The 22,111-nt window shown below is 43.6% G+C and overlaps 1 protein-coding gene across 1 annotated transcript; it reads right to left on the bottom strand.

The window, feature by feature from the left end:
* Positions 1 to 812: 812 nt before the first annotated feature.
* LOC310830192 (uncharacterized protein C19orf81 homolog) lies at positions 813 to 21,306 on the bottom strand. Its single transcript, XM_083709906.1, has 6 exons — positions 21,183 to 21,306; positions 19,652 to 19,716; positions 17,550 to 17,640; positions 17,016 to 17,136; positions 15,468 to 15,607; positions 813 to 1,056 (listed from the first exon to the last, which is right to left on the bottom strand). Exons 1-6 carry the CDS (start codon positions 21,287 to 21,289, stop codon positions 849 to 851), a joined length of 732 nt encoding a protein of 243 aa, XP_083566032.1. The 5' UTR covers positions 21,290 to 21,306; the 3' UTR covers positions 813 to 848.
* Positions 21,307 to 22,111: the final 805 nt, after the last annotated feature.

Below are 22,111 nucleotides of genomic sequence, written 5' to 3'. Positions count from 1 at the left end.
AAACTCAAAAGGGACCATGATGATGATTCAGTCCAACCCCCTGCAATGAAGGAATCTTTGGCCCAATGACCCTGAGATTAAAAGTCTCGTGCATGAACCACTAATAAGGGGAAGTGTTTCTGCTCATCCCTGAAAGATCACCTCCATGTTGCCAGCATGAAAAACAAGGAATGGCTTACAGGTCAAGATGCATGGCTTGCCTGCCAGCTTGAGCGCTTGCACATGAAACACAAAACACTGTAAAAAGTAAAGTAAAGGACCCCCGGACGGTCAAGTCCAGTCAAAGGTGACTATGGGATGTGTGGCATTCATCTCGCTTTCAGGCCAAGGGAGCCAGCATTTGTCCACAGACAGCTTTCTGGGTCATGTGGCCAGCAGGACTAAACCACTTCTGGCGCAATGGGACACCGTGATGGAAAACAGAGTGCACAGAAACGCCATTTACCTTCTCGCTACAGCAGGACCTATTTATCTACTTGCACTGGCGTGCTTTCAAACTGCTAGGATGGCAGGAGCTGGGACAGAGCAACGGGAGCTCACTCTGTCGCAGGGATTCGAACCACCGACCTTCCGATTGGCAAGCCCAAGAGGGTCAGTGGTTTAGACCACGGCGCCACCCATGTCCCTATACGAAACACTGTACTGTGCTGGCAACGTATGAGAGGGGAAGTCCCGCAAACTGCCTCCAGGGGGTGCCCTCTTCCCAAATTTGCTCTCAGCAGGAGTAGCTGGCAGCTGGATCTCCATCCTACCAAAGGGGAGTCTCTATAGTGGCGGGGAAAGAAGCAAAATATACACAAACAAACAGCGTGTTTCTCTCTGCTGCTGACAGTTCTCTTCCCAGGACTTCATATCCCATCCAACTGGTTCCCGTCCCAGTTGTCACTAAGGGTGTCCAGCAGGCGTTGGCGTGCGAGGGCCCTCCGGAGGTGCATGCGATAGTCCTCCATCACCAAATCGTCCCAGCGCCGCAGTACGAAGTGGTTTTCACCCAAAGTCAGTCCCGAACACAGGAGCTGGTTCCGTGTTCGGAAGTCTGACACTGTGATCAGCCACCTGTGTGTGGAGATAGGGAAGGGGAGACGTTTGTACTCTTATTTATTTAATAAAAAATACTTGTGGACTGCAACTTCCTTAACACACACACACACACACACACACACAAATCAAGAGCTGCATACAACAATACACCCCGCTTGCTCCTCCTGCCAACCATAACAACTACAGACCCTCCAGTGTCCCTATTTTCCAGGGACAGTCCCTGATTTAGAGAAGCCGTCCTGGTTTCCTATTTGAGCCTGGAATGTCCCGCTTTTCCTTAGGACGTCCCTATTTTCATCAGAGAAATGTTTTGTTTTGTTTTTAAATAATATTTATTAAATTTTCCAATAAGAACATACAAATACAAAACAACTACAATAAGAACAAACACAAACAAAAAACAACAAGTATAATTTCAAAACTTATTTTCTCAACCTTATTTCCCCGACTTCCTCATACCTCACCATTTTGTATTCTAGTTTCATTATCCCATCAGCAACTCCATTCCCTTATTTCCCAAAAGTTTCTTACTAATTCCATTCCTTTTCTTACTCTAATGTCTCTGAAAACCAATATTTTTAAGTCCATGTCAATCTAGCATTCTTTAATCTTATAATATTTGTTAAGATAGTCCTTAAATTTCTTCCAATCTTCTTCCACTGTCTCTTTCTCCTGGTCTCGGATTCTGCCCGTCATCTCTGCAAGTCCCATGTAGTCTGTCATCTTCATCTGCCATTCTTCCAGAGTGGGTAGATCTGGTGTCTTCCAATACTTTGCGATAAGGATCCTTGCTGCTGTTGTGGCATACAAAAACAAAGTTCTGTCCTTCTTTAACACCACATGGCTGACCATACCCAGGAGAAAGGCCTCTGGTTTCTTCAGAAAAGTGTATTTAAACATCTTTTTCATTTCATTATTTATCATTTCCCAGAAAGCCTTAATCCTTGGGCATGTCCACCAGAGGTGAAAGAATGAGCCTTCACTTTCTTTACACTTCCAACATTTGTTATTTGACAAGTGGTAAATTTTTGCAAGCTTGACTGGGGTCATGTACCACCTATACATCATTTTCATAATATTTTCTCTCAAGGCGTTACACGCCATGAATTTCATACCGGTGGTCCACAACCTTTCCCAGTCAGCAAACATAATGTTATGACCAATATCTTGCGCCCACTTAATCATAGCTGATTTAACTGTTTCATCCTGCGTATTCCATTTCAGCAGCAAGTTATACATTTTTGATAAATTTTTAGTATGGGATTCTAACAATTCTGTTTCCAGTTTCGATTTCTCCACCTGGAAGCCAATTTTCTTATCCATCTTATAAACCTCCATTATTTGGTAATAGTGGAGCCAATCTCTCACTTTATCCTTTAATTTCTCAAAACTCTGCAGTTTGAAGTTACTACCCTCCTGTTCTAAAATTTCCCAATATTTCGGCCATATACACTCCATATTAAGTTTTTTCACAGTTTTTGCCTCCATTGGTGAAAGCCACCTTGGAGTTTTGCTCTCCAGTAGGTCTTTATATCTAATCCAAACATTGTACAATGCTTTCCTGACAATATGATTTTTAAAACCTTTATGAACCTTAACTTTGTCATACCACAAGTATGCATGCCACCCAGAAACATTATTGAAACCTTCCAAATCTAAAATGTCTGTGTTCTTAAGGAGCAGCCAATCCTTCAACCAGCAGAAAGCTGCTGATTCATAGTAAAGTTTCAAATCTGGCAGGGCAAATCCCCCCTTTCCTTTGCATCAGTTAAAATCTTAAATTTTAGCTTCCGGAGGCGGCGCGAAGGGTAATGGCTGCCCTTTCCTAACCGGGAAGGGAGCTCCGCGCGAAAACGGGTCGTCCGCTACGGCGAAGCGGAGATCCACATCGGAAAACCGCAGGCGGCAGAAGCCTGCGGGCTTGGGACCCGGCGGGCGCCAGAAGCAGCCCCCAAAACGCAGAAGGAACCCCGTAAGGGGCTCTGGATCGTGGAGGAGGCTGCGGCGCTGAGGGTCGTTCCGCAATCGGCGGAGTGAAGCCGCAAAGCCGTTGCCGGTGAGCGCTGACCTTTCTTCCTTGAATTGGCACCTTGGAAAGCAGCAACCCGTGAGTAATAAGGACTTTTAATTAAGCTTAAAGATCAAAGCTCCTGAATTTGGCTGAAAGCGGAGGACGTAAAAAAAGGAAGTCCGTCTTCCGCTCACACTAAACTTCAAAGCAAAGAGCAGGAGGAGTGGAGGCAGTGAATGAACTCTTTTACAATTTGGATTTGAGCATTCAGTGCATCACTTTAATGCAGAAAAGGATTTTAAGCATTGGATTTATGCTAAGATTTGGACTGTAGGATCTTTCTCTGAGGAATCTACATTTTAAAAAAGGAAACCCAGGTGCTGGAACTGCCTGGCAACAGTAGCAGTCAGCCTGCAGACATAAATACTTTGAAACAAAATTTGGAAAAAATCTGAGGGGTTTGGACTTTGCTACTTTGACATCTTATGAGGTACCAGCAAGCACGGCTTGAAACATTGTGTTTTTGTAAAACCAACTCTGCTGAAGATTTAGCATTTGAAGGCTTTTGGACATGGGTTTTGTTTTCTCTGTGAACTGTATTTATTGATTCCCTTCTGAAAGACTTTTTAAGCTCCCCCTAGAGGTTTTGGACTTTACAGCAGTGACATCCTTATACTTTCTGTTTCCCGGTCTCCTGGTTGAATGTTACCATCTGGGCTGTCTTTTTCTCATGGGAACAACTCAGCTTGACCTTGAGCCTTAGATAAATTTGGAATGAGTGGCGCAAAGAAAAAGGAGCCAAAAGAAAAGGAAAAAGAACAAAGACCGCGAACTAGACAAACAACTTTAGCCTCAGCCTTGCAGCAACGCAGATCTTCGGTACCCACTGTGCTCTCTGAGGAAGCAGCAGCTTCTCTGCCACGTGCAGGGGAAGGAGAAACAGAGGAACTACAATTGGAAGATATGGCCTCAGGAACAGCTGCCTCCATTTTAGAAAAAATATATGAAAAATTGGAATCTTTGGATAAGAAAGTGGAATCCTTGGATAAAAAAGCTGATGAGCAAACTTTTAAAATAGACCAAAACACCGAATGTTTAAATAAATTAGCTGGACAAGTGGCACAGAACGTGGAAACAATTGCAGAATTGAAGGGAGCTACAGGGGAGAACAGAAAATTGGTTGAAGACACCAGCCAAAGGCTGGGAAAGTTAGAAAAAGAGGTGAGGCCACTCAACAAACAAGTTGGTGAACATCAGACCTATCTCTCGATGACTGAACTGAGAAGTAGGGAGACCAACTTAAGGATTAGATCGATACCCGAAGTGGAAGAGGACAACCTGGCTGAGTTTCTGACCAAAATATTTTCCAAGCACTGGAACCTAGAAGAGACGGACTTTAAGATTACATCAGCTTTCAGACTTGGAAGACTGACAAAAAAAGACAAGCCCAGAGACTGTTTGATATCACTGAGATCAAAGGAGGAGAGGGACAAGATTTTGGGCCTACACTACGGAAAGTCACTGGACATTTTAGATAAGAGGATTGAGTTATACAAGGACGTTCCCAAACAGCTTTTGGATTTGAGATCGGAATATTTGGAATTAGCAAGACTTTTGAGGAGCAACGCCATCATCTTTAGGTGGGATTTTCCACAAGGATTATCTTTTACTTTCAGAGGGAGGAAGATCAAAATTAGAACATTGGAAGACAGAGACAAATTTCTGAACCAATACGGAGAGGACCTTCATAAAAAACTTGGATTACCATCGGAGCTCGAAACACCAGAGGTACCTGCACCCTTGGATCCTGAAGATTCAGCGAAAAAGGTACCACCCCCAGAAAAATAACCAGATCTATCCAGGATGTCTCTGCAACTTCTGAGTTGGAATATAAATGGCTGCAACATTCCGGAGAAAAGGAGGAAAATTTTTCAGATATTAAAAAAGGAACAATTGGACATTATTTGCCTGCAAGAAACCCACGTGACTAGGCTCCACAGAAAAGTGCTGATAAATAAGAGACTTGGCCAAGAATTTATATCTTCAGACATAGTGAAGAAGAGAGGAGTGGTGATATATGCAAAAGAGAGCCTTTCACCTAAATTCTTATTTAAAGATGAACATGGCAGAATTTTGGCAATTGAAATACAGTATCAAGGAGAAAAAATTTTGATATTAGGAATCTATGCACCAAATGATGGGAAATCGGAATTTTATAAGAAGTTGCATGAAAGCATGCTGGAATATCTGGACTATGACAACATCATAATGATGGGAGATATGAATGGGATTGTATCAACTAACATGGATAAGTCGCAAAGTCAAAAAGTTACCAAAGATGGCAGACTACCAAAGACCTTTTTTGAAATGACAGAAAATATGGGCTGGATTGACATATGGAGAATCAAGAACCCCCTAGGAAAAGAAGGAACATTTTTCTCTGAGGCTCAACTGACTTGGACAAGAATCGACCAAATTTGGATTACTAGAGGTCTGGCACCTAAGGTCAGGAAAGTGGAAATCTGCCCAAAAACCTGCTCCGACCATAATGCCTTGAAAATGGACATGACATTATTACCAACCGGCTCCTTTAGATGGAAGATGAATGACAATTTGTTTAGAAATCAGGAGATCATTAAGAAGGCCCAAAAAGTTATAAAGGACTATTTTGAAATAAACCTGAACACCGAGGTGGAAAAAAGAACAATTTGGGACGCAAGCAAAGCTGTGATGAGAGGGTTCTTGATACAACAGAATGCCATAAGGAAAAGGACACAAAATGAAAAGAAAGACAAGATTCTGGAGAAAATTAAAGAACTAGAGAAGAAGCTAAGAGCCAATCCGAAGTCACAGCCGATTTTGAGAGAAATTAAACTTCATCAGGCACAATATTCAAAACTGATAAACCAGGAAATAGAATGGAAGATTAATTCAATGAAACAAAAAACGTTTGAATCGGCAAATAAATGTGGGAAACTGCTGGCCTGGCAGTTGAAGAAGAGACAAAAACTGAACATAGTAACAAATTTGGAAATTGAAGGAAGAAGTATACAGAACCCCGTGGAGATTAGAAAGTGTTTTCAAAAATATTTTTAAAAATTATATATTCAAGGGCCGCAGAATGAAGTTGAGATTGAACAATTTTTGAGGAAAAACGGATTGAAAAAATTGTCACAAGAAAATAGACTACTCCTGAACAGCAAAATAACACGACAAGAGATTGAACATGCCATTCAGAACTTGAAATTGGGCAAATCTCCAGGGCCAGACGGCTTGACCTCCAAGTACTATAAGACATTAAGTGATTATTTGATCCAACCACTGCTGGAGGTCAGCAATGAAATTATGGAGGGAAAGAAGGCGCCAGAATCGTGGAAAGAAGCGTTCATCACATTGATACCAAAATCAGAAACTGAAAAGACACAGCTCAAGAACTACCGCCCCATCTCCCTTTTAAATGTGGATTACAAAATATTTGCTGATGTTTTGGCAAACAGACTTAAAAGAGTTTTAAGTCAAGTAATTCATAAAGACCAGGCAGGCTTTCTCCCAGGCAGACACATGTTTGCTAACATAAGGAACATTATTGATGTCTTGGAACTTTTGCAAACTGACATAAACACTAAAGCAGTGCTAATTTTTATAGATGCGGAGAAGGCCTTTGACAACATCTCTTGGAAATTTATGAAGGGAAATTTAAAAGAAATGGGAGTGGGGAGGGGTTTTGAAAATGGGATTGACGCAATATATTCAGAACAAAAAGCAAAATTGATTGTTAATAATGTGGTAACAGAAGAGTTCAAAATTGAAAAAGGAACACGACAAGGCTGCCCGATTTCCCCTTTGTTATTTATTTCAGTCCTGGAGGTGCTCTTAAACTTGATCAGAGGGGACCGGTTGGTGCAAGGGATCCAGGTCGGAGCGAAACAATATAAACTTAAAGCTTTTGCAGATGACCTAGTTTTGACACTGCAGGAGCCGGAATCTAGTACGAAAAGAGTTTTACAATTGATTGACAATTTTGGTCGGGTGGCGGGATTTAAGTTAAACAAACAGAAAACTAAGGTGTTGGGGAAAAATTTGACAGATATTGAATCAGAACAGCTTCAGAGAGAAACAGAATTATCATTGGTGAAAAAGGTAAAGTACCTAGGGGTGAACATAACAGCAAAAAATCTGAGTCTATTTAAGGAAAATTATGAAAAATGCTGGTCTGAAATTAAGAGAGACTTGGACAGTTGGACAAAATTGAAGCTTTCTTTGTTAGGCCGAATTGCTGCTATTAAGATGAATGTATTGCCAAAAATGTTGTTTTTGTTTCAAACACTACAGATTATAGACAAGACGGAATGCTTCCGGAAGTGGCAGAGAGATATTTCTAAATTTGTCTGGCAGGGCAAAAAGCCCAGAATTAAGTTTAAGATACTGACTGACGCAAAGGAAAGAGGGGGCTTTGCCCTGCCAGACTTAAGGTTGTATTATGAAGCCGCAGCTTTCTGCTGGCTAAAAGACTGGCTACTTCTCGAAGACACTGATGTGTTGGATCTGGAAGGGTTTAATAATAATTTTGGTTGGCATGCATACTTATGGTATGACAAAGTTAAGATCAATAAGGCCTTTAAGAACCATATTGTCAGAAAAGCAGTGTTTAATGTCTGGACAAAATATAAAGACTTATTGGAAAATAAAACCCCAAGGTGGCTTTCACCTCTGGAAGCTAAGGCCCGAAAAAGACCCAATATGGAAGCCAATTGGCCAAAATATTGGGAAATATTAGAAAAAGATGGAAATAACTGGAAATTGCAGAGTATGGAAAAAATGAAGGATAAAGTGCGAGACTGGTTACATTACGCTCAGATTAAAGAAGTTTTTAAAAATGACAAAAAGCTAGGGTTCCAGGTGGAGAAATCGAAGCTGGAAACTGAACTGTTAGAACCTAAGACTAAGGTACTTTCAAGAATGTATAACTTGCTGTTGAAATGGAACACACAAGACGAAATGGTTAAATCGGCTATGATAAAGTGGGCACAGGACATTGGGCATAACATTATGTTTGAGGAATGGGAAAGGTTGTGGACCACTGGGCTAAACTTTACTGCATGTAATGCTTTGAAAGAAAATATAATGAAAATGATATACAGATGGTACATGACCCCAGTTAAGCTTGCCAAAATATACCACTCGTCTGACAATAAATGTTGGAAATGTAAAGAAAATGAAGGAACATTCTTTCACCTCTGGTGGACTTGCCCTAAAGTGAAGGCCTTCTGGGAAATGATATATAATGAACTGAAAAAGGTATTTAAGTATACTTTCACTAAGAAACCAGAGGCCTTCCTTCTGGGTATTGTCGGCCAGAAGGTGTCAAAGAAGGACAGAACTTTCTTTATGTATGCAACAACGGCAGCAAGGATACTCATCGCAAAGAACTGGAAAACTCAAGATCTACCCACGCTGGAAGAATGGCAGATGCAGCTGATGGACTATATGCAGCTGGCGGAAATGACTGGCAGAATTCGAGACCTGGGAGAAGAAAGGATTGAAGAAGACTGGAAGAAATTTAAGATTTATTTACAAAATTATTGTAATTTGATGGAATGCTAAGAAGGATGCTTGATTATAAACAATTGGCCATCACTAAATTAGATGAGCATTATTAGACTATATTGTAATGATTGGTTATAAGATTACAAATAAGAGGGTAATTTGCCTGAAAAATTTTATGAACAATGTATGTGCGAGCGGATGACGTGAGGAAGTCCAAAGATGTTATGAAATTTTGTAAAGACACAAACAATGCTGTTTTTCATTTTTGTATCTCTTTTATTAAAAAAACCTAATAAAAATTTTGGAAAAAAAAAATAAAATCTTAAATTTTATTCTGGGCTTTTTGCCCTGCCAGATAAATTTAGAGATATCTCGCTGCCATCCCTTAAAACACTCCATCTTATCAACAATTTGCAATGTTTGAAACAAAAATAACATTCTAGGCAATACATTCATCTTAATAGCTGCTATTCGACCAGACAAAGAAAGCTTCAAGTTCGACCAAATTTCTAAATCTTTTTTCACTTGGTTCCAACATTTCTCATAATTGTCTTTAAATAAGTTCATATTTTTAGCTGTCATATTAATCCCCAAATATTTTACACTCTTAACCACTGTTAAACCTGTTTCATTCTGAAACCTCTCCTTCTCTCTTACTGTTAGGTTTTTCTCTAATACCTTAGTCTTTAATTTATTTAATTTAAATCCTGCCACTTGACCAAACTCTTGAATTAATTCCAAAACCCTTTTCGTACTGGATTCCGGCTCTTGCAATGTAAGTACCAAATCATCTGCAAATGCTCTCAATTTATATTGTCTCGCTCCGACCTGAACCCCTTTAACCAGCTGGTCCTTTCTTATCATGTTCAGCAAAACCTCCAGGACTGAAATAAAAAGTAGTGGGGAAATTGGGCACCCCTGACGTGTCCCTTTTTCTATCTTAAGTTCTTCTGTAATAATATTATTTACAATTAGCTTTGCTTTTTGTTCAGAATAAATTGCGCCTATACCGTTTTCAAAACCTTGGCCTACCCCCATCCCATGGAGATTCTTCTTCATAAAGGTCCAAGAAATATTGTCAAAGGCTTTCTCCGCGTCCACAAATATCAAAACAGCTTTTGTGTTTATATTGACTTCTAACATTTCCAAAATGTCTATTATGTTCCTTACATTATCTGATAGATGTCTTGTCGGGAGGAAGCCCGATTGATCCTTATGAATCTCCCCCATCAAAACTTTTTTCAATCTCTTAGCTAAAATGTCAGCAAAAATTTTGTAATCCACATTTAAAAAAGAGATTGGACGGTAGTTCTTAAATTGGGTCTTTTCAGTCTCTGTCTTCGGTATAAGCGTGATATAAGCCTCTTCCACGTATCAGGTGCTTCTTTCCCCTCAAGGATTTCATTACAGACTTCCTTCAAAGGTTTCATTACAGACTTCCTTGACTGGCAGAATTCGAGACCTGGGAGAAGAGAGGGTTGAAGAAGATTGGAGGAAATTTAAGACTTATTTACAAAAATATTGTGATTTGGTGGAAAGTTAAGTAGGATGTTTGATCATAAATAATTGGCCATCACAAAATCGGATTGGAATTGGATGTAAAGTGAGACTAAGAGAAACAAATTTTCAGAGGACTATATTTAAACAAGTGGTTATAAAATTTGCAAACAAGATGATAAATTGCTTGGAAAAAATTTATGATGATGAAAATGGCAGTGGGAGATGCGAGGAAGTCCAAAGAAGTTATGAAACTCTGTTGAGATAAAAGTAAGGTTGTTTATTGTCTTTGTACTCTATTCTGTAAAAAACCCTAATAAAAATTTTATTAAAAAAAAAAACAAAGGTTGTATTAGCCATTCTTTTAAAGCCTTGTAATATTTGGAAGTCAGTCCATCAGGTCCTGGAGATTTGCCCAGTTTCATGTTTTGAACGGCATCTTCTATTTCTTGTTCAGTTATTTTCTGATTCAGAAGCATTTTGTCTTGACATGAAATTTCCTTCATCCCATTTTTCTTCAAGAATTGTTCTATATCAATCTCTTTTTCTGGCCCTTGTGCATATAGTTGTTTAAAGTATCTCTGGAAGCAGCTTCTAATTTCAGTTGGATTGTTAATGTTCTTTCCATCCACTTCTAAATTTGTCACTGTATTTAGTTTTTGTCTCTTCTTCAATTGCCAAGCCAAAAATTTCCCGCATTTATCAGCAGATTCAAACGTTTTCTGTCTCATTTGTTTAATTTTCCATTCTATTTCTTGGTTCATCAGTTCCATATATTGCATTTGGTATAATTTAATTTCTCTCAAGATCTCCTGAGACTTTGGTTTTGATCTCAATTTCTTTTCTCCTTCTTTAATTTTTTCTAATATCTTATCCTTTTCCTCGTTTTGGCTTTTCTTCTTTATTGCATTTTGTTGTATCAAGAAACCTCTCATAACCGCTTTGCTTGCGTCCCAGATTACTCTTTTTTCCACATTAGTTCTCATGTTAATTTCAAAATAGTCTCTTAGTGTTTTTTGGGCCTTTTTACAAAATTCTTTATCTCTGAATAATGAGTCATTCATCCTCCACCTGAAAGTGCCAGCTGTTGTTTGATTCATCTCCATTTTCACGGCGTTATGGTCGGAGCAAGTCTTTGGGCAGATTTCCACTTTTTTTATCTTTGATGCCAGTCCTCTAGTACAGTGTTTCCCAACCGGTGTTCCGCGGCACACTAGTGTGCCGTGGAACTTTGCCTTGTGTTCCGTGGAGGCGGGCGAGTCGGGCAGTGAGAGGCGGGGCGGCGGCGGCGAGCACACGCGGTGCGGCGAGCGAGCGAGCTCCCACATCCCATTGCCGCTCGCTACTTGGCCTGCGCATCCGCTCGCTACTGGGCCTGCCCCAGGAGGTGGGGTTGCGGGCATCACGCCCTTCCCCACGTGAGCGGGGATTCTCTTCCGCCCCCACGTGAGCGGGGAATCCCATCTCAGCCCCCGCGAGAGCAGGGGAATCCCATCCGGCCACGCCTCCTGGCCAGGCAATCGGCTGGCTGGAGGGGGCGTGGCTTGCCCTTTTTAGGGCCGGAGCGGACGGGGCTCGCCCTCTCCGGTTAGCCCCATCGCCGCTCGCTACATCCTAACGCCGCTCGCTACTGGGCCTGCGCATGCTCGGCGAGCACACGCCGGGCGGCGAGCGAGCGAGCTCCCACATCCGACGGCACCAAGCAGGGGCCCTTGGCCGTGCCGGTGCCCACCGTGCCCGCCTCCGCCCAGGAGGGCAGCAAGCAGCGACCGCCACCACCACCCCCGCCGCTGCCCGGCAACCGCGCCACCGCCCCCGGCTCCCCGCGGCGGGTGATCGTGCAGGCTTCGACGGGCGAGGTGCTCCGCTGCCTGGGGGACTTCGTGTGCCGCCGCTGCTACCACATCCCATCGCCGCTCGCTACTGGGCCTGCGCGTGCGCGATCGCGCCTTCGGGATTCCCTTCAGCAGGCATCAAGCAGCCTGCCTCCCTGCTTTTTCCAATTAAGGGAACCTCCACTCTCCTGCCCCTCCGTGTTTCTCACCCCAAAGCCTTGTGGGCAGCAGGAAGTGGGGCCGTCCTGCGCCGGGTGGCTGCTGACACGTCCCTTGGGCAGGAGAGGCATCCGGCTGGATGAAGGCAGCGACGCCGGGGGAACGAAACAGCGCGGCAAGGTCTGAGTTGGCGCCTGGAAGGACACAGACTGCTTCATGTCGCTGCATTCCACAGCTCCGAGGCTGGCAGGTGAGTGCGTGCACTCCTCTCTCTCATTTTATTTAATGTGCATTTTTGAAGCATGTGGAAATATCCTGCGTCATCAACCACTTTGGGGAAAGTGTGCGTGTGTGTGTTTGGGGCTAGATTTCATGCATGCCTTTTTTTTTTAAGTTCTCTTCCTGCTTCATCCACATTCACCCCCCAAAAGGCCATTTTCTGTGTGCTGAATAAATTCTGCAACTCAAACGGCACGAGGTGCCAATGCATCGGGGCTGTGGAATTTATTCTGCTTGCAGAATTCTGCAGCTTTGTGTTCAGCCAAACAGGCCCAGGTTGCGCACTGAATAAAGTATTTTATAATTTTTCATATTTCTGTTTACTTGCTATTTCATAATAAAGTAATTATAAAATACTTTCTTTGTGTTTATTTGATTCCTATTAAAGAGAGTTACTTTATATATAGGCAATATAGGCACAGAGTTAATTTTTTAAACATTTTCTAATGGTGGTGTGCCTCGAGATTTTTTTCATGAAACAAGTGTGCCTTTGCCCAAAAAAGGTTGGGAAACACTGCTCTAGTAACCCATATTTGGTCAATTCTAGTCCAGGTCATTTTGGCTTCAGAAAAGAAGGTTCCTTCTCTTTCAAGAGGATTTTTTAATCTCCAAATATCGACTAAGTCCATATTGTCAGTCATTTCAAAAAATGTTTTTGGTAGCCTTCCGTCTTTAGAAATCACTTGTCTTTGTGCTTTGTCCATGTTTGTAGAGACAACTCCATTCATATCTCCCATCAAAATTATATTTGAATCCATGTAGTCCAGCAAAATCTCATGCAACTTTTTTTAAAAATCGGATTTGCCTTCATTTGGTGCGTAGATTCCTAGAATCAAAAATTTCTGGCCTTGTACTTGGATTTCAATTGCCAGATATCTTCCTTGTTCATCTTTAAATATTTGTTTCGGCATCAATCTATCCTTTGCATATATGACCACTCCTCTTTTTTTCACTCTGTCAGATGAAATAAATTCATGTCCTAGTTTTTTATTGATAAGTAGTTTTCTATGTGTTCTTGTCACATGTGTCTCTTGCAGGCAAATCAAGTCCAATTGTTGTTTCTGTAGAATATGAAAAACGTTCTTCCTCTTCCGAGGAATATTGAGTCCATTACAGTTCCAGCTCAATAGTCGCAGGGCCATGATGGGATTATTTACTTACTCCTCCTACTGCTCCAAATTGTTGCTCTTCTTCTGTTGGTGGCTGTAGTCCAAACGATAAATTTGCCAAGCCCAATATTCCTTTTCCTGGTATTGTTGGCTCTTCTCCAAGTTCTGCTTCCTTCACTAAGTCTTCTTCGTGATCTCTCAAGAATTTGTCTTTGTCACTCAGTGTCCTTAGTCTAACTTTCTTTCCTCTGTATTTGAAAGATAGGCCTTGGGGGAATTCCCACCTAAAGAAGATTCTGCTTTTTTTTAGTAGTACAACCAGATCTTTGTAGTCCTCTCTTGCATCTAGAATGGGCTTTGGGATATCTTTGAAGATCTCCACGAAATAATCCTCAATTTGCAGTGTATTTTGATTGTTCAAATTTAAAATTTTATCTCTTTCCTCCTTTGATCCCAAAGTAATCAAGCAGTCTCTTGGCTTGTTCTTTTTTTGTCTTATTCCAAGTCTGAATGCACTCACAATCTTAACTTCTTCCCCCTGCAGGCCTTCTTGCCAAAAGTCATAGAATTCTTTTGTAATAAAGTCCACCAAGTTGTCCTGTTCACTTTCTGGGACAAATCCTAATCTTAAGTTACGATCCCTCCTTTGAAGATCTATCATAGCAAAGGATAAATCATGGTCCGCCAGTTTCTTTACAACCGGTGGTATTTTTCCCTGAATTTCGGTTGCAACCTCCTTTGCCTCCTCAGCAATCTTTCGGGTAGTAGCTAATTCCTCTAGGAGTTTCCCAATATTCTGAGCATTAGCAGTAACTTGAGTTCCCAATTCTTTTAGGCTAGAAGTATTCAGATCAAGTTTTTTTGAGATCTCAGCTACTTGTTTACTTGTATCAGTCCCTTGTTTTGTTAAAAATTCCAGAGATTCGTTTATTTTTCCAAGAGCTTTCGTCAAAGCATCTTCTGCAGACATGGCTTTAGGTTTTGTTTGTGAGGCCGCAGCTGCTCCTATCAATGAGGCCCTTCTTGGCTGTGTAGTACTGTAAGTTTTGCCGGATCTGAGGTTTTTCTCCTGAGCCTGATCTATCTTTCCTTTACCATCTGCCATGCCACTATCAGCCAGGCCAAGGTCAGTCCCACACTCCTAGATTTGTTTTTACTAGTAAATTTCCAGTGGCTCAGCTTCTAGTTGCTTAGTTGTTTCTCACAATGTAACAAAGTCTCCTCTAGAGGGGGGAATTCCCAACTTGCATTCACAGTTCTTTAAAAAAAATGACTTTAAAAAAAAAAAGTTTAATGTTTTATTATGTTCGGCGCTGTGGGTTAAACCACAGAGCCTAGGACTTGCCAATCAGAAGGTCGGCGGTTCGAATCCCCACAACAGGGTGAGCTCCCGTTGTTCAGTCTCTGCTCCTACCAACCTAGCAGTTCGAAAGCATGTCAAAGTGCAAGTAGATAAATAGGTACCATTCCCACGGGAAGGCAAACGGCATTTCCGTGCGCTGCTCTGGTTCTCCAGAAGCGGCTTAGTCATACTGGCCACATGACCCGGAAGCTGTACACCGGCTCCCTCGGCCAGTAAAGTGAGATGAGCACCGCAACCCCAGAGTCGGCCACGACTGGACCTAATGGTCAGGGGTCCCATACCTTACCTATATGTTGGAAGCCACCCAGAATGGCTGGGGCAATCCAGTCAGATGGGCAGGGTATAAACAGTAAAATTGCCTAACCCATGGGTAGGCAAACTAAGGCCTGGGGGCCGGATGCGGCCCAATCGCCTTCTAAATCAAGCCCACGGACGGTCCGAGAATCAGCGTGTTTTTACATGAGTAGAATGTGTGCTTTTATTTAAAATGCATCTCTGGGTTATTTGTGGGGCATAGGAATTCATTCATCCCCCGCCCCCCAAAATATATAGTCCGGCCCCCTACAAAGTCTGAGGGACAGTGGACCGGCCCCCTGCTGAAAAGGTTTGCTGACCCCTGGTCTAACCTGTTCTTCCGTCCAGCCGTCCCACAGATCACATTGATGTTCTCAAACTGGATGCTGCGCAGGAGTCCTGACTCAAACGCATCTGGAATGGCTTCCTCTACTGCTGCCAGGACCTCTGCATGGTTCATCTCCTTTTCAGGCTAAAAGGCAAAGGGAGACTCCCAAGTCATCAGCTGCCATTCCATCCACTCAGACCACTCACTGTGAGGTGCAGCAACCTTCTTAAAGGAAGCCTACAAACAGTGGCGTAGCATGGGTTGTCAGCACCCGGGGCAAGGCAAGTAATTTGCGCCCCCTAACCCGTGGATTTGCGCCCCCTAACCCTAACCCCCAGATGTTGCGCCTGGTGCGGCCGGCCCCCCCTGCACCCCCCACGCTACGCCACTGTCTACGAAATAGGAAATGTACAGCTAAGCCAGTCTTTCTTTCAGGACCTTCAGTTACATTAAACTCTGCACTGCACTCTTTTGCGTAAGATATTCTGGGCACCACAATTTAAGAATTGGAAGGGGCCCCAAGGGTCATCTAGTCCAACCCCCTGCAATGCAGGAATCTCGGCTTTATAAAGCATCCGTGGCAGATGGTCATCCAGCCTCTGCTTAAAAACCTCCAAGGAAGGAGCGTCCACATCCTCCCAAGGGAGACTGTTCCTCTGTTGAGCAGCTCTCATGGTCAGAGAGTTCTTCTTGCTGTTTAGTCAGAATTTCCTACCTTGTAACTCGAAGCCATTGGTTCGAGTCCTACCCTCCAGGACAGAAGAAAATAAGCTTGCCCCATCTTACATGTGACAGTCATGTGACAGCAATATTGTCTTTATTGATTTGTACCCCACCCATCTAACTGGGCTGCCCAGACACTCTGGGCAGCTTCCAACATATACACAGTAAAACATTTTAAAACTTCCCTAAACAGGACTGCCCTCAGATGTCTTCTTAAAGTCAGATACAGTGGAACCTCGGTTGTCTAACGCTTCAGAAGCTGAACAATTTGGAACCCGAACGCCGACAACCTGGAAAGTGAATGCTTCCGTTTTCAAACGATTTTCAGAAGCCAAATGTCTTCCAATGTGCATTTTTCATTCCCCCCCCCCCTTTGATTCTCGGTTTTTGAACTTTCTGGAAGGCGAATGGTCTTCCGGAATGGATGATGTTTAAAAACTGAGGTTCCACTGTAGTTGTTTATTTTGTTGGCATGTGATGGGAGGGCGTTCCACAGGGCGGGCCCCACTACCAAGAAGGCCCTCTGCATGGTTCCCTGTACCTTCACTTCTCGCAGTGAGGGAACTGCCAGCAGGCCCTCGGCGCTGGACCTCAGTTTCCGGGCAGAACGATGGGGGTGGAGACGCTCCTTCAGGTATACAGGGCCAAGGCTGTTTAGGGCTTTAAAGGTCAGCACCAGCACTTTGAATTGTGCTTTGAAATGTGCTGGGAGCCAATGGTAAGCCTTTCAGGACCAGTGTTATATGGTCCCGGCGGCCCAGAAATTTCACACCCCCAGTCTGTTCCTCCCACCTCCCACCAGCCAAAGGATTTCTTCCTGAAGACTTACCGGACTCTCCAGACAGAGGCAAAGGGGCCGGGCAGCTGGTGGCTTGGGGAACTTGCGAATACACGGGATTTCCATGTCCAGTGCCTCATATTCTGCAATGATCCGCTTCAGGTATTGACGCCTGGGGAGGGGAAGTGTGGGGAGGGAGAAAGAAAGCTGAAATCTCTACACCACACTGTTGATTGGTTTTATCTTAGCTATCTACTACAAAATTTGGGAACTTGTTCATTGTGTATCGACACCTCTTAAGGCAGAGCTGTAGCTCTGGTGGGGAGCGGGGGCTAGCGGGTTTTTTTGCCCCAGGTGAAGCCTCCAGAGGGGGCCTCTGTGTGTGTGTGTTTGTGTACACAAATGCACATGGGGAGGTGTGCCAAACTGGATCTTTGACCCGGGTGAAATAGAGCCTAGTTAATTTGGAAATATATCCCAAGCCTTCAGTATTCTCTCCTCCAGAGGAAACCAAAGCTGGATAACCCTTTCCCTGGAAATTACATTCTTATGACTCAGTGAAACACTGACATAAATAGTACTTACGAGGTTTTACGTGGCGGGGGACAATGCTGTTCCAAGTCAAGGAACAGACAAGAGGTTCCTTCTTCACTCTCGCTTTCCGGCAGAAGAAGGGCTGCAGAAGGGAAATGAATGATAAGGATCATCATAAAAATCACATATGGGCAGCATGAAAGACCTGCATTGGCTCCCAGTATGTCTGCGAGCACAATTTAAAGTGTTGGTGCTGACCTTTAAAGCCCTAAATGGCCTTGGAAGATTCTTATAGGGTTTTAGCCCCCTTCTTGGGACCACAAGGGGGAAGGAGCTAAATCTGGGATTCAGGTAACCAGGCTATTTTCACACACACACACACACCCTGCCTCCGGCTTTATCTCCCCATTCTATAGATCAAACTGGCTATAGCCAATATGGTGCTCTCCAGACAACTTGAACTACCATCAGTCCTGGGCTGCCCCAGCCAGTATAGCTCAGGGACGATGGGAACTGTGGTCCAGCAGTGGCTGGTTGGCCGCAGGTTCCCCATCCCTGCCCTAGATGCTTGCAGAATTGAGTTCCTTCGTCAGCCTGAGCCTTCTCCTGCCTCGCTCCTGGCTGTGCTTCCCACCCCTCAGCTCCCTTCTTCCTCCTCCTCATTTCACTGCTACATTTTTCCTGGCGTGGGTTCAAACGCTACTGTGTTTAGGACTGGATAATTATGTTAAAAGCCAGCGCTGGCAGCACCAGCATCTTCTTCCAGTGGGGTGCTGCAGGGAAAGCGGCAGGGAGAAGGAACGTGAGCAGGGCTTTGTCAGCTGAAGCCTCCAATTCTCACGGAGGCCAAGAATGGGGAAGGGTTGTGTCTTAGTGGTAGGGAATCCCGTTTCCATTCAGAAGGTTCAAGCTGTGCAGACCAAGTCTCCCTATTTTCCAGGGACAGTCCCGGATTTGCAGAAGCCATCCTGGTTTCTGATTTGATCCCAGAATGTCCCGCTTTCCCTGAAGACGTCCCTACTTTCATCAGAGAAATGATGGAGGTTATGTTAGAATTCCTGCTCCATGATTGCAGTCATGGGATTTTTGTCTTTCACATGACGGTGTGTGTTTTGACTCCACAGAGTGGGAATTGACGGAGACAGGATGTTTGTGTTACTGTGTTCCATGAAGCAGGACTTTGTTCTTTTTGCTATCTGATGCTAGAGAGAGAGGGAGCCATGCTGCAGTGCTCCGTGTGTGTTTATATGTAAATAAAGTAGATTAGCCAAAATGCTGAGTTGCTGAGGTCTGTCACGCAATGCTGCAAAGACTCTACGGATCCCTAAGTGTGTCGATGTCTGTTGGCATCGGTCGCTGTGATGTTTGGGTTGAAGAAAGCTTATGAAGCTCCTGAACGATCGACCAGGAGGGAGAGAACATGCCAGTCGGGCATGTATCTCTGCCAGGGTCCTACTCGAGTGTAGGCTGAACTCCTGACAGGTTATGGAGGTATGTGACTCCTGAGCCATCTGAAGGGAAGTTTTTTGATGTTTAATGCTTTATTATGTTTTTATAAATGTTGGAAGAAGATCAAATCTATCCATTCTGAAGGAAATCAGCCCTGAGTGCTCGCTGGAAGGACAGATCCTGAAGCTGAGGCTCCAATGCTTTGACCACCTCATGAGAAGAGAAGACTCCCTGGAAAAGACCCTGATGTTGGGAAAGATTGAGGGCACAAGGAGAAGGGGATGACAGAGGACGAGATGGCTGGATAGTGTTCTCAAAGCTACCAGCATGAGTTTGACCAAACTGCGGGAGGCAGTGGAAGACAAGAGTGCCTGGCGTCCTCTCCTCCATGGGGTCACAAAGAGTCGGACACGACTAAACGACTAAACAACAACAACAACAAAATATGTTGGAAGCCACCCAGAGTGGCTGGGGCAATCCAGTCAGATGGTCGGGGTATAAATAGTAAAATTATTATTGTTGTGGAATAGGATGCCTCTGTTTTCATCTGTTGGGGGGTTATGTCTTCAAGCAGGCCTGAGGGTGACCTCTGCCTGAAATCTTGGAACCTGTTGCCAGTCGGTGCAAACGGCATTGGGCTAGATGGTATACGGCTCTTTCCTATGTTCCTAATAGTGGTGTTTCATGTGTCTCCTGACCCTTACTTGGCTCCCACTGGATGCCGGAACCGGAACGCAATTTAGCCCCTTCATTCTCATCTTCTTGCATCCTAGGGAACAGGGGAAAACAACATGGGTTAAGCCTGCTTGGTAATAACCGAAATGTGGCCTCCCCACTCCCCCAACCCCCCCCCCCAAAAAAATATGCTGTGGCTTTTGCATATGGAGAAAGAGCAGTTGTGCCTTCCACACCTTTTAGATTCTAAGATGAAGAAGAAATCTCTCAGTTCCCACCCCCAAATGAATTATTGCATTGATGTAACCAGTGGTGGTTGGTGTGCAGTGGGTTTGTTTATTTTATTTAATTCATAAAACTTACACACCGCTTGACTGTAAAAAACTCAAAGCGGTTTACACAACAGATTGGTTAGTTTTGTGGGCAATTGCACCGCCGTCTGGAGTTTGCACTTCCAGGCGAGGAGAGAGAAGGGACTTGGTTGTGCAAAAGGCAAGGAAGGCCAACAGTAGGTGGCGCCAGAGAGCGAGTGACAGGCTGAGCTAACTGATTCTCATTTTATCTCAATCCTCATCCTATACTGGTCAATTGAAATAAATGTGTTTTAAGCATGTAACACCAGAGGGCGCTGTAGAGCAATGTAAAACCATCAATGTAAAATTGCATTGAGAGCTGTATATTTATCTTTTTTTAAGCGTTTTTACAGTCAGTGTAGATCCAACCCCTATTGAGTTCTACAAAGGCAAAATGCAGACTAAGGAGAAGGAAGCTTACAGTCGGTTTCAGCCATCCATGGTTAGGTTTTAAGACAGCAGGCAGGAGGAGGCTAGCAAAGGGCAGACCGGTCGAACACCACTCCCATATCTGCCATAATAAACCACTGGGTTTCATGCCACATTTTAAATAAACAACTGCACAGATTAATTTATGGAACTCTCTGCCACAAGAGGCAGCAGTGGTCACTAAGCTTACTTGGGCTTGGAAAGGGCATTAAGGCAAGCATATGGGGAAGGAAAATATGAATAGCTGCTAGGCATGATGACTAAATGCTGGCTTTGGGATTAGAGGCACCTTGCTACTGAGTACCGGAATAATAATAATAATAATAATAATAATAATAATAATAATAATAATAATAATTGCTAGCTGCGCCTTTGGTCTTAGCCAGCAGGGTTCTTCTTCTGTTCTTATGTTCTCTTTTTTATTTTTGCCCTCCCCAAAGCAACCCTGATAAATTAGTAGGAATCATCTCATTTTACAAGGAAGAATAAGAAGCTGAGATGGAAGCACACTGAGACTTTTCTGACTGTTATCCTGCGCATTTTAAAGCACCCATGCATGTCGTTATGTTTCGCCATGGGGAGCCTGTGGGCAAACACAGCCTCATCCCAGGAACTGATCTCCCCTCTCCCCATTTCACATTTGGAAGGATTCGCCTGTTAAAGAAATTCGGCACAGTTTGCATTTTAAATCACGAAGCCATACGCCCCAATTTGCACTCCGCATCCCCCTCCAATCAATAACGTGAGCCAAAATCCAGCTACCCTTTGAAAGCCTCACCTCTCCAGATTTTGTGATGCAGTCCTCCAACCGCAAAATGTGTCTGTTGGGGGAAAGCTTTCATACAAATTCAGGTATTTGCGTGACAGCGACATACAGGAATGCATTACATTATGTCAGTGGAAATCGCTTGCAAAAAAAAATATGTGTACATTGGGCAAAATTCATAACGTATATAAATATGCATGTGTCTATTGAGAGGGATCTGCACTAGAATGCTGAGGAATTTGCACTGTGACTTTTTATTTTATTTTACAATTTTGTAAACCTATGGGGAAGTGTGGCGACCTGGATTGAAGACTGAAAAATGAGAAAAACCAAAATGGACAGATTCATCCACTCCTGTTCTCCATATAGATCAGGGACATCATGTTGGGAGACATTTACATTGCAGGGAAGAGAATCAATTGTCATGGGGAGGGCAATCAGGGCTTGCACAGAAAGAAACCAGCTGCATGGATTGTTTTTTTATTCCCAACACGTTTTGATCTGTACTCTTCCTCAGCAGGGTAATAAGGACTGTTCTAAGACAGGGTAATAAGGACTGTTTAAACATGCTTCAAAGCAGCAGCTTAACTCAAGCCGCCCCATCTGGCTCCTGCAATCATGGCAAATTTACTTTGACATGTGTTCCAGTCCTTCAATCACAGGGTACTGGAGCGCCCAGTGCCCCAGTTTTCAAACCTGGCACCTCCAGTTAAAAAAAAGACTCAGATAGCAGATAGACCCCTCTGCCTGAAGACCCCCGTGAGCCACTGCTCACCAAACTTTGTTTCCCAAACTTTGGTTTCCAGCAGTTGTTTATACTACAACTCCCATCATCCATAGTCCAAAGGTTCTCCAGGTGTTGTTGAACCACAACTCCCATCATCCCTGGCGATTGGCTGACTGTGGCTGGAGCTGATGGGAGTTGTAGTTCAATGACTTCC

Source organism: Podarcis gaigeae (genome assembly GCF_964106915.1).
Source record: "Podarcis gaigeae genome assembly, chromosome: 13".
NCBI classification, from domain to species: domain Eukaryota; kingdom Metazoa; phylum Chordata; class Lepidosauria; order Squamata; family Lacertidae; genus Podarcis; species Podarcis gaigeae.
Note: the sequence above shows the minus strand (reverse complement) of the source record. Positions and strands in the feature narration are given on the sequence as shown.

Excerpts from the sequence above, each read along its gene's own strand:
- LOC310830192 (XM_083709906.1), bottom strand. The coding sequence starts at position 21,289 with ATGCATTCCTGTATGTCGCTGTCACGCAAATACCTGAATTTGTATGAA. Across the intron at positions 19,717-21,182 it reads GCATCACAAAATCTGGAGAG|GATGCAAGAAGATGAGAATG; the intron begins GTGAGGCTTTCA and ends CCTGTTCCCTAG. Across the intron at positions 17,641-19,651 it reads CGGCATCCAGTGGGAGCCAA|CCCTTCTTCTGCCGGAAAGC; the intron begins GTAAGGGTCAGG and ends TCCCTTCTGCAG.